Source organism: Oncorhynchus mykiss, chromosome 5 (genome assembly GCF_013265735.2).
Source record: "Oncorhynchus mykiss isolate Arlee chromosome 5, USDA_OmykA_1.1, whole genome shotgun sequence".
Taxonomy (NCBI): domain Eukaryota; kingdom Metazoa; phylum Chordata; class Actinopteri; order Salmoniformes; family Salmonidae; genus Oncorhynchus; species Oncorhynchus mykiss.
Genome location: NC_048569.1, coordinates 55,031,397 through 55,046,249, shown reverse-complemented (window position 1 = coordinate 55,046,249; position 14,853 = coordinate 55,031,397). Strand labels below are relative to the sequence as shown.

Here is a 14,853-nt window from a genome sequence, read left to right as displayed (position 1 = left end):
CCACAGGTACACCTCCAATAGGCTAATTGACAAAACTTGAGTCAATCAGAAGCTTCTAAAACCATTACATCATTTTCTGGAATTGTCCAAGCTGTTTAAAGGCACAGTCAACTTAGTGTATGTAAACTTCTGACCCACTGGAATTGTGATACAGTGATTTATAAGTTAAATAATCTGTCTGTAAACAATTGTTTGAAAAATTACTTGTGTCATGCGCAAAGTTGATGTCCTGACCGACTTGCCAAAACTATAGTTTGTTAACAAGAAATTTGTGGAGTGGTTGACAAACGAGTCTTAATGACTCCAACCTAAGTGTATGTAAACTTCCGACTTCAACTGTGTATGGGGCAATTAGGATTTCTTATCTCTAATAGTTATGAAAAGTTGGGCATTGTTGTGCACTGTTGACATATATAAATAAATGCGATATTTTGTTTCCATTGCGGGCCTTGTGTTCAAGTACTCTGATTAAAAAATGTGGGTAGGCTACTTTTTCACTCAGCCCCCCCCCCCCTGTCGGCCCCTCTACAAGGCGCGTCCCACTGTTTGGGAATCACAGGGCTCCTGGAACTGTGAAATTATTTAAAATGGCCATCCCTAAACCTTAACCCTGCATAGTTCTTACGTCCTTGAAGTAATGATTTTGACGAGAGATTGTTATAATTTTGACAAGACGCGTCTCCCCTTTGGAACATCAAAATATGTTGGATAAAACGTTGACTATCAACCCGAGCTTGTTAGGAAGTCGGGATGCAAATCAATTAAGTTTGCATTGTGAGCTGTGCTGAGAGTCCGCGTCAGATCCTAACCAAGCTAGCAAAGGACTTTCCCGTCCTGGTCCCTTAAGGTTCTCCTTTGGTTATTTGAAATGTAACTTTTCCCCAACATGTGTTAGCTGAGAAGTGACTAAGACATGTATAATGACCCTAGATGAATGCGTAAGTAATTTGTGGGATTGTGTCATAACGAAAGGGGTGTGGAATTGGAGAGTTCTCCTTGTATAACACTATCACATTATAGAGAGAGGTTAATTGGCAAAGAGCTCAATGCAAATATAGACCCAGTCCTGGCGGAGGGAGTGTGGGTGGTGCTGAATGGAGCGTCGCTAACCTTTGACCCCTGTCATGGTGATGTTTCTCGGATTCTCAGCGGTGAACAAGGAGAAGTCAGTGAAGTAATCCTGTGGTCATGGCTGTGGGTCCATTCACATGAATAATAAAGTCATACATGAACTATTTATGTCATTGTCTTCTATGTACTCTAGTCAGATGCAGTAGCACAACCCATCAAGTAAACCATGTAGTTGAGTAAAAGAAACACAAACCACCTGCTGTCGCTGAGTTATTAACTCAGCCCGTGTAATCTAACACTTCTTCCTTTCCTGAGTCGACCAAACATCAGCGATTTTACTGGAGAGATCACTGGATCGTTCAGACAGCAATAGAGCTCAGACGGCTACATGTATGAAGCAATTCCTCATTCAATATTTTTTTTTTGTATTACATGCCTGATTGACTTGAGATAATATTTCATGAATACGCCGTCATCGTACATGGTGTAACTTTGAATAGTATCTTTTAGAGCAACACGGCTATACACCGGCAAAACCTACTGCAGGGCACTTGGACATCAAAGTGAATAATGACAACTTTGCAACGTCAAATGCGGTCAGTCACAGAGTTAAAACAGACGTGAAATGTAAAACGTACAGTTCTTTACAGCTCGACACAAGGGAATAATGTTCTACGACAAGACCAGGTTCTCAGGATGCTGCTCTTCACCTGATGTTGTTCCTCTTTGTGGGGACACCACCATGCCCGCCTACTCCCTGTCCGGTAGCGTCTGTGTAACAACCCTCACCGTGCACAGCCAGTGGGCGTGTGTAACTTCCCAAAGAGACCGTAGTCATTCACCCAGCACCCCTCCTCCTTCCCCTCATCCCCTTTCTAACCCATCCCTCCCTCCGTATGCACGCCTCTAGACCTCCCAACACAATGCCCCAGCACAGCCTGAGCACACCCAATATCATAGTGCGCCATTCATTCAATCATTGTTTCCCCCCCCCCCCCTCTTTCACCCCCTTCATGGGCCTACTAAAGGTTTTAGCTGGGCAGAGGAGGGCTGTCACCCAGGGAACCTTAGCCCATTGATGAAGTGACAGGCGCTGCCAGAATATGATCCTAATCCTGTTTCCAGCATTATCTTAGCCCGCTGGCATCGCAATTCCTCCACACATTCTCCGAGCTGTCAACGATGAAAATCCCTCTAATAGCGCATTGCCCAGATACACATCAAAGAGCTCCTGGAAACCTTCCTTCAGTGGCTTAGCAGCGCCGTAGACACACATACATGGTCTCACACACACACACGCAAAAGTGTGCACGCACACAAACAAGTGTGTGTACACACACACAGCATTCGCATAAACCATTTTGCACACAACTCGCAATATACAAAGTTGTGTACATGCACAAACCCCATTGGTTGACAACATAATCATGCAGGCTTGAACATCTTTTAATAAACCCAATATTTCTATGCCGGGATTTTTTTTATGTCAACAAATTATTTTTTAATGACATAGCTAGGACGTTGTTTTTTTCCTTCAAATAATTATTTTGTACACTAACTTGATAGCCTTCAGTTAAAAGTGGATAGCGATTTCTGATTGTATGGGTTGTTGAGGGAGTGAGAGACAGAAAGGAAGATAGAGGGACCAGAGAAACAGGTGTCTGAACTTTGCTGACTCTAGGAACCTTTTCAGTTCTATTTCATCTTATTCTATTCTTACTTAATCCATCGATATCCCAACCCAAGTTAATCTTATTATGGCAAAGCATTCTGTTTCGGTGTAGCCGAACCTCGGATGACAGGACCAAGAAGGGGAGTGGGGGATTGGGGACTCTTTAGAGCCTGACACTGTGCTTCAGTCATTTCATTTAGGATTAGTTACTCTGCATTCGGGTGAACAAGTGGCAGGGGCTGTGTGTGTGTGTGTGTGTGTGTGTGTGTGTGTGTGTGTGTGTGTGTGTGTGTGTGTGTGTGTGTGTGTGTGTGTGTGTGTGTGTGTGTGTGTGTGTGTGTGTGTGTGTGTGTGTGTGTGTGTGTGTGTGTGTGTGTGTGTGTGGACGTGTTTAACTATACATGTGGGGACAGAAGTAAACAAACAAAAAATATTAGACATTTTGTTAGTTCCCACAGGGTCAAATTTCTAGGGGTTAATGTTAGATTTAGTCTTAGGTTTTGAATTGAGTTCATGGTTTGGGGCTAGGGTTAGGTTTAGCTGTTAATTGGTTTAGGGTTAGGGAAAATTGGATTTTGAATGGGACTGAATTGTGTGTCCCCAAAAGGTTAGTTATATGAGACTTTGTGTGTGTTCTGTTTGACATGAACGTCCTTAAACGGGGACTTCAGTGCTCTGTACATAGGTGTTGGGTGATGGAAACAATTCCTACGTTTTTAAAACTTTTAGAAATACATTTTTGTAAGACTGTGTGTGTACACATCTGTAGGAGAATGCGCATGCCAGTGTTTTAGTGTGTTCATGTGTGTGTTTGTTTGTTTTTCTGTAGGCCAGGTTCCCTGCTGTGATACTGATTTCACACTGCATGGTGGTGGGAGGTGGGTGAAGCCTCCTGCTGTGTGATCCTCCATGGTTCAGGAGTTGTTCTGGTAGTCTGGTGAGACACTCTGACCTAGCTGCTCCACCAGATAGCCACCCACGGTCCCAAAGCTCTGGTAAGTACGGTAGCCCTAAAGGGCAAACTACACAAAAATATAAACGCAACATGTGTTGGTCCCATGTTTCATGAATTGAAATTAAAGATCCCAGAAATGTTCCATACACACAAAAAGCTTATTTCTCCCAAATGTTGTCCACAAATTAGTTTACATCCCTGTTAATAAGCATTTTATCTCAAGATAATCCCTTCCACCTGACAGGTGTGGAATATCAAGAAGCTGATTAAACCACATGGTCATTACACAGGTGCACCTTGTGCCAGGGACAATAAAAGGCCACTCTAAAATGTGCAGTTTTGTCATGCAACACAATGCAACAGATGTCTCAAGTTTTGAGGGAGTGTGCAATAGGCTGACTGCAGGAAAGTCCACGAGCTGTTTCCAGATAATTGAATGTTAATTTCTGTACCATAAGCCGCCTCATCGTTTTAAAAAAATGTGGCCGTATGTCCAACCGGCCTCAAAACCGCAGACCACGACCGCAGCCTGGGACATCCACATCCCGATTCTTCAACTGCGGGATCGTCAGAGGGGGGAGGGCGGGGTGCTGAAGAGTATTTCTGTTTGTAATAAAGCCCTTTTGTGGGGAAGAACTCATTCTGATTGGCTGGGCCTGGCTCCCCAGTGGGTGAGCCAATGCCCTCCCCACCCATGGCTGCCCCCCTGCCCAGCCATGTGAAATCCATAGATTAGGGCCTAATAAAATTATTTAAATGGACTTATTTCCTTATAGGAACTGTAACTCAGCAAAATCTTTGAAATTGTTCCATGTTGCGTTTATATTTTTGTTCGGTAGAGTTTTCAAAACACGAGTAAAAAAAATATATTTAAAAAAAGGCTTACACATGTAAACATGCAAATTGTCTCTTGCCTGTGACGTGTTCCCAACATAATTATTCATAAATTATATTGCATGATTTGAATTATCGTCTAAAATAATCATCTCATTCACCAATCGATCTTCATACATGTGGTTTATTCCCTTGCATTTTAACAGATAAATTACTCACATTTTAAGTAAACAATTGAGAAATACATGTCTGGGCTCTACAATGATAAAATACATACAGCATTGGCCTGGGTACCATATATTTTTTTTGTCACCGTCTTGACTTCGTAAAGATGTGGCGCTCTTAAACGCATATGCAGAAACAACCTGGCACCCAGGCGAACATAACATAGCTAGATTAAACAGATTCATATTTGAACGTCGCTCTGTTCCCACCGTAGACTATAATCTTTACCCCAGCAGGTATTGGCTCATTCTACTGTAGGTCCTTTGCATAAAGCCACAATGGAACAATTCAAAAATAGCTTGAATGTTTCCTGTTTAAGTCCTCGACACAAAAGGAGACACCGATTTATACTCCCGAACCAAGCAGATGGGATGGGAACAAACGAGGAGGAATATTTACAGTACAATGTGGAATAAATTCTTGCAGGTGGGATGTAGCTCTTTAACAGGAAGTACTGTCCATCTGCCAGGTGCAGGGCATTGTGGGATTTGTAGGGCCAGTCTGTGCTGTTGTAAATCTTTGAATGGGTTTGATCTGAGGCTGGAATCTTGGTTCAATCTTTGTGCAGTTGTAATCCTTGTCTCGGGATGCATGCAAAGCTCATCTTTAATGTTACTGTCACTCTCCCCAGCTCTAGTGTTGAGGTCATCAGATACTGTTAACCGCCATGCATTTTCCCCGGTATGAGATGACGGCTTTGTGATATAGGAGTGTAGCTTTGAGTTCTCTGATCCACATGGTTTGGTGGGTAGCAGTAGTGCGATTGGACTGGGTCTATGCATCTAACCTGCGAGGGGGTCAAATAAGCAATGTCCAGTAGTGTATTGATCTAATGTCCAGTCCCAGTGTCCAAAACTGATGCAGTGTCTATAATGTCCAGTCAGTGAAGATGTCAGCAGAAGGGGTCGTAATGTCTGGCTGCATCCTTGGTAGCTGCCCTGGGGGGGGGTCAGGTCTGGTCAGTTGGGTAGTGTGTCCAGGCCCAGGGAGGCTGCGTGCTGCTTGGCCCTCAGACGCAGGTTCTCGATGCTGGTGGTCTTGCTGTTGAGGCTGGGCATGCTGCCCGGAGGAGCCTGGAGACCTGCCAGAGGGTTGTTCCACACCTGCTGGGCCTGGGACAGAGATGCCTGGGACATGGACTGGTAGTATGATTGGCAGGGCAGGGAGCTCAGGGGGGAGGGCATGTTGACGTTCATGCCTAGGTAGGGCAGGGAGGAGGGGGTACCCATGTCGAAGGAGGGGTAGTGGACCATGTTGTTGGTGGCGGCCATGTGCTGGCGGAACTGCTCCTGCAGGCGGAAGAGGCTGAGGGGGGACGAGGCGTAGGAGCCCTGGGACAGACCACTGCTGCCCATGCCACCACTGGAAGAAGGGAGGGAGGGTGAGCCCAGGGGAGAGTCTGATGATGAGAGAGGGAGAAGAAGATTTTGGTTTTAGTTAGGTCAAAAGACAATTGTAAACCGGGTAGTTTGGGTCCTGGTTGCTGATTTGACTGAAACAGCATTTCAGCATCTCGGGGTTCGTGGAATATGGCCAATATACCATAGCTAAGGATTGTATCCAGGCACTCCGCTTTGTGTTGTGCATAAAGAACAGCCCTTAGCTGTGGTATATTTAAGCAATAAGGCCAGAGGGGCTGTGGCATATGGCCAATATACCACGGCTAAGGGCTGCTCTTACAAGTAACGCAACACGGAGTGCCTGGATACAGCCATTAGCCGTAGTATATTGGCCATATATCACAAATCCCAAAGGTGCCTTGTTGCTATTATAAACTGGTTACCAATGTAATTAGAGCAGTAAAAATAAATGCTTTGTCATACCCGTGGTATATGGTCTGATATACTACACCTGTCAGCCAATCAGCATTCAGGGCTTGAACCACCCAGTTTAAAATGGCCAATTTTCCACAACCCTTTGGGCCTTCTTGTATAAATAACCACCACTGTTTATGTATTGTTTATGTTTAGTATTTGATGCAAAGACTATTAAAAGACAATTCTGTTTTGTAAGCTGGCTCACAGTCTCTATTTATGGCCCAATATCTGTGACTGTGATAGAAGAGTTCGCACCTGGTGTGGGGCTGAGGCGTTTGCAGGACGGAGAGCCGCCTCCCGGCTGCAGCCCTGCATCCCTCTGCTGCATCTCCCCCTGAAGCTGCTGCTGCGTTTCCTCCTGCAGCCTCTCCCTCCTCAGCTCTTCCTCTCCCTCACCGTTGTCTTCGGCGGCCGACTCGCTGTCTGAGGGCTCCGGGGAGGTGACGTTCACCTCCACGTTCATCTCTGCAGGCTGGGGCTGCATTGACTCCAAGAGGGAGGAGGAAGTGGAGGAGGAGGGAGGTGGAGGGCTCTGGGTGGAGGGCACACTTGCGGTGGAGGTGTCTTTGGTCTTGACATCCTCCTTGTCACCCCCCTCTCCGTTGGCCTCCTTCTGTTTCTGGAGCTGCTCCTTCTGCAGGCTGCGCTGCTTCTTGCGGAACTTGGCGCGGCGATTTTTGAACCACACCTGATGAGAGGAAGGATTTCAGTTGTTTTACAGTAATAACACAATGTGTCATTACTTTTCAATCTCAGAATATCTTTTGGCTGAAATGTATTGCTACGGAAACTGTAATTCTCTATCATAGCTCAGGCTTCTGATAATGTCAATATTGGTCCTTTTGATTTTATATACAGTACAAGTCAAAGGTTTGGACACACCTACCCATTCAAGGGTTTTTCTTTATTTTTACTATTTTCTACATTGTAGATTAATAGTGAAAACCTCAAAACTATTAAATAACACATATGGGATAATGTAGTAACCAAAAAAGTGTTAAATAAATAAAAATATATTTTATATTTGAGATTCTTCAAAGTAGCCACCCTTTGCCTTGATGATAGCGTTGCAAACTCTTGGCATTTTCTCAACCAGCTTCACCTGGAATGCTTTTCCAACAGTCTTCAAGGAGTTCCCACATATGCTGAGCACTTGTTGGCTGCTTTTCTTTCACTCTGTGGTCCAACTCATCCCAACCCATCTCAATTAGGTTGAGGTCGGATGAATGTGGAGGCCAGGTCATCTGATGCAGCACTACATCACTCTCCTTCTTGGTCAAATAGCCCTTACATAGCCTGGAGGTGTGTTGGGTCATTGTACTGTTGAAAAACAAATGCTAGTCCCACTAAGTGCAAACCAGATGTGATGGTGTATCGCTGCAAAATGCTGTGGTAGCAATGCTAGTTAAGTGGGCCTTGAATTCTAATTAATTAAATAACTGACAGTGTCACCAGCAAAGCACCATCACACCTCCTCCTCCTTGCTTCACAGTGGGATCTACACATGCAGAGATCATCCGTTCACCTACTCTGTGTCTCAAAAACACCGTGCTTGGAACCAAAAATCTCAAATTTGGACTCATCAGACCAAAGGACAGATTTCCACCGGTCAAATGTCCATTGCTCGTGTTTCTTGGCCCAAGCAAGTCTCTTATTATTGGTTTCCTTTAATAGGGGTTTCTTTGCAGCAATTGGACCATTGAGGCCTCATTCATGCAGTCTCCTCTTAACAATTGATGTGTCTGTTACTTGATCTCTGTGAAGCATTTATTTGGGCTGCAATCTGAGGTGCTGTTAACTCTAATGAACTTATCTTCTGCAGCAGAGGTAACTCTGGGTCTTCCTTTCCTGTGGCGGTCCTCATGAGAGCCAGTTTCTACATAGCGCTTGATGGTTTTTGCGACTGCACTTGAAGAAATGTTCAATTTCTTGACATTGTCCGTATTAACTGACCTTCATGTCTTAAAGTAATGATGGGCTGTCGTTTCTCTTTTCTTATTTGAGCTGTTCTGGCCATAATATGGACTTGGTCTTTTACCAAATAGGGATATCTTCTGTATACCACCCCTACCTTGTCACAACACAACTGATTGGCTGAAACGCATTAAGGAAAGAAATTCCACAAATGAACTTTTTACAAGGCACACCTGTTAATTGAAATGCATTCCAGGGGGCTACCTCATAAAAATGGTTGAGAGAATGCCAAGAGTGTGCAGAGCTGTCATCAAGGCAAAGGGTGGCTACTTTGAAGAATCTCAAATATAAAATATAAAACACTTTTTTGGCTACTACATGATTCCATGTGTGTTATTTCATAGTTAGGATATCTTGACTATTATTCTACAATTTAGAAAATAGTAAAAATAAAGAAAAACCCTTGAATGAGTAGGTGTGTCCAAAGCTTTGACTGGTACTGTACATCTTTGATGCATCCAATGTGTATATTGTTGATTCTTACAAATATAATTTTAACTAATAACACACTTACTTCTACACTGAACAAAAATATAAACAAATATAATTTTAACTAATAACACATTTACTTCTACACTGAACAAAAATATAAACACAACATGATTTTACTGAGTTACAGTTCATATAAGGAAATCAGTCAATTTAAATACATTCATTGGGCCTAATTTCACATGACTGGAAATACTGATATGCATCTGTTGGTCACAGATGCCTTAAAAGAAAGGTAGGCTCGTGGATCAGAAAACCAGTATCTGGTGTGGCCACCATTTGCCTCATGTTGCGCGACACATCCTTCGCATAGAGTTGATCAGGCTGTTGATTGTGGCCTGTGGAAGGTTGTCCCACACCTCTTCAATGGCTGTGCGAAGTTACTGGATATTGGCGGAAACTAGAGCACGCTGTCATACACGGTGATCCAGAGCATCCCAAACATGCTCAATGGTTGACATCTCTGGTGAGTATGCAGACCATGGAAGAACTGGGATATTTTCAGCTTCCATGAATTGTGTACAGATCCTTGAGACATGGGGCTGTGCATGATCATGCTAAAACATGAGTTGATGGTGGCGGATGAATGGCACGACAGCGGACCTCAGGATCTCGTCACGGTATCTCTGTGCATTCAAATTGCCATCGATAAAATGCAATTGAGTTCATTGTCCGTAGCTTATGCCTGCCCATACCATAATCACACCGCCAGCATGACGCCATACACACTATCTGCCAGGTACAGTTGAAACCGGGATTAATCCGTGAAGAGACCACTTCTCTAGCATGCCAGTGGCCATCGAAGGTGAGCATTTGCCTACTGAAGTTGGTTGCGACGCCAAACTGCAGTCAGGTCAAGACTCTGGTGAGGACAATGAGCTCACAGATGAGCTTCCCTGAGACGGTTTCTGACAGTTTGTGCAGAAATTCTCACTAACAGGGATGTACACAAATTTGTGCACAATTTGAGAGAAATAAGCTTTTTGTGAGTATGAAAAAAATTCTGGGATCTTTTATTTCAGCTCATGGAACATGAGACCAACATTTCACATGTTGCGTTTATACTGTATTTTTGTCCAGTATATATTGCTGCTCTTCCTGTCCGCAGAACTCAAAAACATCCACTAGTCATGGCCAGAAAAAAATGTATCTGCCCAAGACCGACATCATTGGAGATCTTTTGTATGGGCCCTAAAGAGGATTAAGTAAATATTGCCCTTTATCATCCTCACTCCCACTCGCTCCACCCCAGAAGATGAGAACCTAGTGAAATATTTCCTTTCTTTCGACTCCGTAAGTATCCTCACCTGTACACGGGCCTCTGGCAGGTTGGTGCACATGGCCAGGCGCTCACGCATCACCACGTCAGGGTAGTGGGTCTTCTGGAAGGTCTTTTCCAGGGCCTCCAGCTGCTGGGCAGTGAAGGCTGTGCGACTGCGCCGCTGCTTTCGGTGCTGGGAGCCATACCGGGCCTCGAGGATGATGTCTTGAAATGTGCAGCCGTTGAAGGAAAAGAGACAGGGCCAATTTAATTGAGAGTCTGGCTCTGAATATGGATTTAAGTAAATGCTTCAATTTATTGTGTAAGACACTTAGTTCGACTACTTCAAGAGCCCATTAACACAAGGCAACAGACATGACCATCACATAGCATTAACCTGATTGTATTGCAAATATTTCTGACTTTTGGAAAGATTTAAGCTATATATTCAGAAAATGTGCAACCCGTTCTTACCAGCCAGCCTCTCTGCCAGGGTGAGCGCGTGCACTGATGGCCGGTAGTCAGGGGCGTGCTGGGCCTGCTGCGCCGCCTGCTGGTGGAGGTTGTACATGGCGCTTAGCGAGTTCATGGCGTGGAGAGAATATCCATTCACTCCGTAGTGCTGCATGGCTCCCGTCAACTTTTTAAAAAAATAGTGGGAAAAGTTATTTATGGGCATTTGTAATTACACAAGTTTGAGGTCAAATGTAGCTAGCTACAGGTCAAACAATGTATTGTTATTGTTGAATTATAGCCTAAAACCATCAGTGTGGATTGATCAAGGATATAGTCGTGTTAATAGCCTGTAGGTGTAGATTAATAGATAATTCAAAGATCAATAGTTGTAATCAAAGATCAAGTAGGCTCAAGTTATTATCACCTTTTTTTATTATATCTTCATTTCCTATTTCCATACATTTTATTACAACTATTTCGCCTATCAACAGCTGACTTCTAATACCTTTTAATTGGGCACCTGCATTTGGTCATGATCCAATATTGCATCAGCTATTATGTGACTATAACTGTGAAGATTTTGTATTTGTAAAGATTAAAGCTGAGAGTGAGACATTATAATATAATGGCATTGAGAAGCCAAGCCAGCCTCCACTAACCCTAACCCTCTGTTCCCACGCAAAGCTCGCTATTTAACCAGCTTGTCCCAAGAGAGTCCCCCCCCCCCCCCCCCCCCCACTAAAGCCCCAGGGGCTGTATGAAATAATTAGCCTATTCTCCTGTGTTATCTCAACATTAATGCTGATATTGATATTCATTATTTGTATGTCGCACTTGACGTTGTGCCTGAAAGCAAAGCGATGTGGGCCTACTAAATAGACAAAATATAGAGTCCCTACAGCACTAGCTGAAGTTAAAAACGCCAACGAAACCGTCAACAGAAAACTACACAATAATCAGACATTAATCGGGGATTTTGCTCTGAAAAATCACACAAAAGCAAATAACTTGGCGGGGCCAGCAGACAAAATGATTAAATTCTATAATGTTTTCATTAAGAGTCCTATTAATTGCAGACTTATTGTCATATCCATAATGTGTAGCAAATTAGCGCATTTAATAGCCTAGCTAATTTGTATTCACACACAGATTACGATAAAATTATCCAAGACTACGATTTAAATCTAAAAATTGTCAGTGCGTTGAGAGTTTAATCGCAAACTGCTCATAAAACAAGTCACGACAAATCATGTTTATTTTTGTTATTATTTGCATTATTTATTTATTAAGACAAGTTGGCCTAGCTTCATGTGCGTGGATATTGCGTTCATAATTTGCAATACTGACTGCAATGTTGTTATTTTAAGAATAATAATTGTAAGTAGGCCTGCAATAATATTTGTTTGAATACAATTGCAACTCCTCAAATAGGTGGATTTGCCTATTTCGGGTCTATTTATTTGCTATATTTAGCAGTCTTGCACTGTGTCCAAAAGATCATATAGCCTACGGTATTTTATTTGTTATGCTCTTGGGAATGAAAGCCCTAATGGTGACAGCGGGACTGTGTAGGCTAACACAACAATAATCTAAATATAGTAGCCTAAATGATAGCGTCAGACCCCTATCACGTTAACATTTCATCTTGTCATTCATAAAGCAGAAATGTATAATGTACGAAGTGAAATTATTAAAATTGGTAATAAAAGTTGAATTTAATAATATTAATAATAATAATAATAATAATAATAATAGTAATTGAACGCTTATAAACTGATAGGCCTATATACGTTATTTCGATATCATCCATATTTTCACTTTCATATATTGTTACCAAATTCAGGAGCATGAACATTTATCAAGATCTAACCATATCTGAATGTTTGAAGGCTGCAAATCTTGATTTATCAGTTATGATGGAAGCCTATAGGCTACCTATTATAAATGGACAAATGTTTTGCCGTGCCAATAATAGAGTAGTGTAATGACAAGGTCATTTCAGACACATTTACAGGGATTATCATAGGCCTAAAATACAGCCTATACTAGATAAAGCTTGCTTTTAACTGTAATGTATTTGATAAAACATGCTTTAAAATTACAATAAAATGTGTTACAATAAACTGGAATATGCCATAGCCCACAGGTCAAGGAATCTGTTTTTCTGTATTCGCTAGAGAGTCTTTGCCAGACAGCCACGAGGGAACACTTTACATTGGCCTGGACCGGGACAGAATGTGCATAGGTAAATATTTACCTATCTCCCAGAGTATTTGAGTTAAATGGGAGCCGTTTCTCCCGATCTTTGGCTGCTCGCGTCCCACTGCCCGGAGGCTTGCTGTGGCGGGGAGATGTATGAGGGCTCTTCAGTGAAATATGCTGATCTCCAGTTGGCTACCCCGTCTAATGTAGGTGCAAATAGGTTTCAAATGCTAGGCTATTTAATTTGTCATCCGTTCTGACACGCGCCGTGTGTGTGATTAATAATGTCAATTTCTGAATATGACAGTTCATCTTCCTATAAGTGCCATTGCCTGTAGCCTACACATGGTTTACAATTGGTTTGAGGATGTTTAAATATTAATATCTCCATGTGGAGAGAGTCAGTTAGCCTTGGGTATCTGATTTAAGCCTCATTATGCTAATTGCCGTGGATGTATATGTTCTACTCCAGACACTGAATAGGCCTGTCGCCCAGGGGCCGCCGATATGTCTGTAAAACCGACACACTCTTCTATGTGCATGCACCCCTGATTCAAGTTATGCCCAAACCTACGCTAATATACATGGATAATTTAATAAACTATGCATGAGATTAACATTTCATAAAGTAATGTTGACATTTTAGCTAAGTTTAGATGTTTCCACTTATAATAAATGCATTTTCATAAGACTACAACAATATTTTGCTCCAAGGTTCAGCAATTGTTCAGCAATTTTGACAGGCACACTTTAGAATGGTACTTTTCTAGCGTGGTCCATCCCTGATGTTTTACTGATGCATGCCCTTCAAAAAGTTATTACCTCTTGCACACGCCGCTCCTGGGGTCTTTGAGTGTTGTAGCCTATGTCCGGCTGTTTTCAAATGGAATATTAGCTTTCAAAGTATCACCTCGTGTGTTTACTTATCAATTCCGTGCTGTTTAGTCCTGTATACTCATTTTTTTAAACTAGTGTCCAAACTCCTCAACGCTGTCTTCTTTCAGGAATACAGTAGTCCGTTTTCTGCGCGCGGTGCTCTCGCTCTCCTGGCGTTCTCCGGAGTGTGGAAGAATCCAGAGTACTGCCATATATCAGGCTCGCGCACGAGGTAAGGTCTTTAAAGAACTCGAGCGCCCGGTGAGGTCATGCAAGATTTCAAATGGTTCTTTGCTGTGCCAATCAAAAGAGGTTTCTTCTACTCCTGCCTTTCTCCGTGACTGATTTAGATTTCATTTCTGAATCCATGTCTGGACATGAATGTTAGCGTAATATTATAAAGAAGAAACACATTTGGTTGTGTGGATCTGTGATAATTAAGTCTTAATTTAAAATACTGACATTAGCAAGGTATTGTCATATTTACTCTATCAAATATCGAAACGATCAAATGGTGTTATTATTAGTATTAGTATTTTCATCCTGTTAACTTTTAGGGCCATTGCTGTATGGGTCATTCCACGAAATGCGTGCCCTTTGCGCCCCTTTTATATTTTAAGTAGAAATTTGAATTTTAAAAGCCTATTATAGTCAATGAAGTGCCTTTTAATATAGACCACGTTGATATTTCAATACATACATTTTTTATATGAATAAAGACTAGCTAAAGTGTCAAAAGTCTGCATTTTGACATGTCACTTCATGCACCCTCTGTGACTTCCAGGAAGCTTTTAACCCACTTCACCCCAATAGTTCTCAAAGTTTTCACCATCATTGTAAAGCCTTAGTTATTTTTTTGCTTTGTCAAAGTTATTTCTGAATATTATTTATTTAATGTGATTGGGTGGTCTTTGTCAGTTGTTTAATTTTAAGGTTAAAAAATACAACTTTCCCTCATTTTAAGGTTGTTACCTGAACTGTACTCTCGTTTTAATATGATGAAACTATTCCTTTAAAAAAA

The 14,853-nt window shown here is 42.3% G+C and overlaps 1 protein-coding gene across 2 annotated transcripts; it reads right to left on the bottom strand.

Annotated features, from left to right (window-relative positions):
* Positions 1-4,696: 4,696 nt before the first annotated feature.
* On the bottom strand, positions 4,697-14,048 carry LOC110524067 (diencephalon/mesencephalon homeobox protein 1-A-like). Of its 2 annotated transcripts, none has more exons than XM_021603379.2 (5): positions 13,779-14,048; positions 10,773-10,938; positions 10,345-10,523; positions 6,830-7,262; positions 4,697-6,156 (listed from the first exon to the last, which is right to left on the bottom strand). In XM_021603379.2, the coding sequence occupies exons 2-5, from the start codon at positions 10,924-10,926 to the stop codon at positions 5,717-5,719; spliced, it is 1,206 nt and encodes a 401-aa protein (XP_021459054.2). In that variant the 5' UTR covers positions 10,927-10,938; positions 13,779-14,048; the 3' UTR covers positions 4,697-5,716. The 2 variants fall into 2 exon arrangements, with proteins under 2 accessions (XP_021459054.2, XP_036833756.1); XM_036977861.1 differs by having other exon boundaries at positions 10,345-10,539; positions 10,774-10,938.
* Between the last annotated feature and the right edge of the window lie 805 nt (positions 14,049-14,853).

Excerpts from the sequence above, each read along its gene's own strand:
- LOC110524067 (XM_036977861.1), bottom strand. The coding sequence starts at position 10,926 with ATGCAGCACTACGGAGTGAATGGATATTCTCTCCACGCCATGAACTCG. Across the intron at positions 10,540-10,773 it reads CCCTGGCAGAGAGGCTGGCT|GGCTGCACATTTCAAGACAT; the intron begins GGTAAGAACGGG and ends TTTTCCTTCAAC. Across the intron at positions 7,263-10,344 it reads TGCCAGAGGCCCGTGTACAG|GTGTGGTTCAAAAATCGCCG; the intron begins GTGAGGATACTT and ends TCCTCTCATCAG.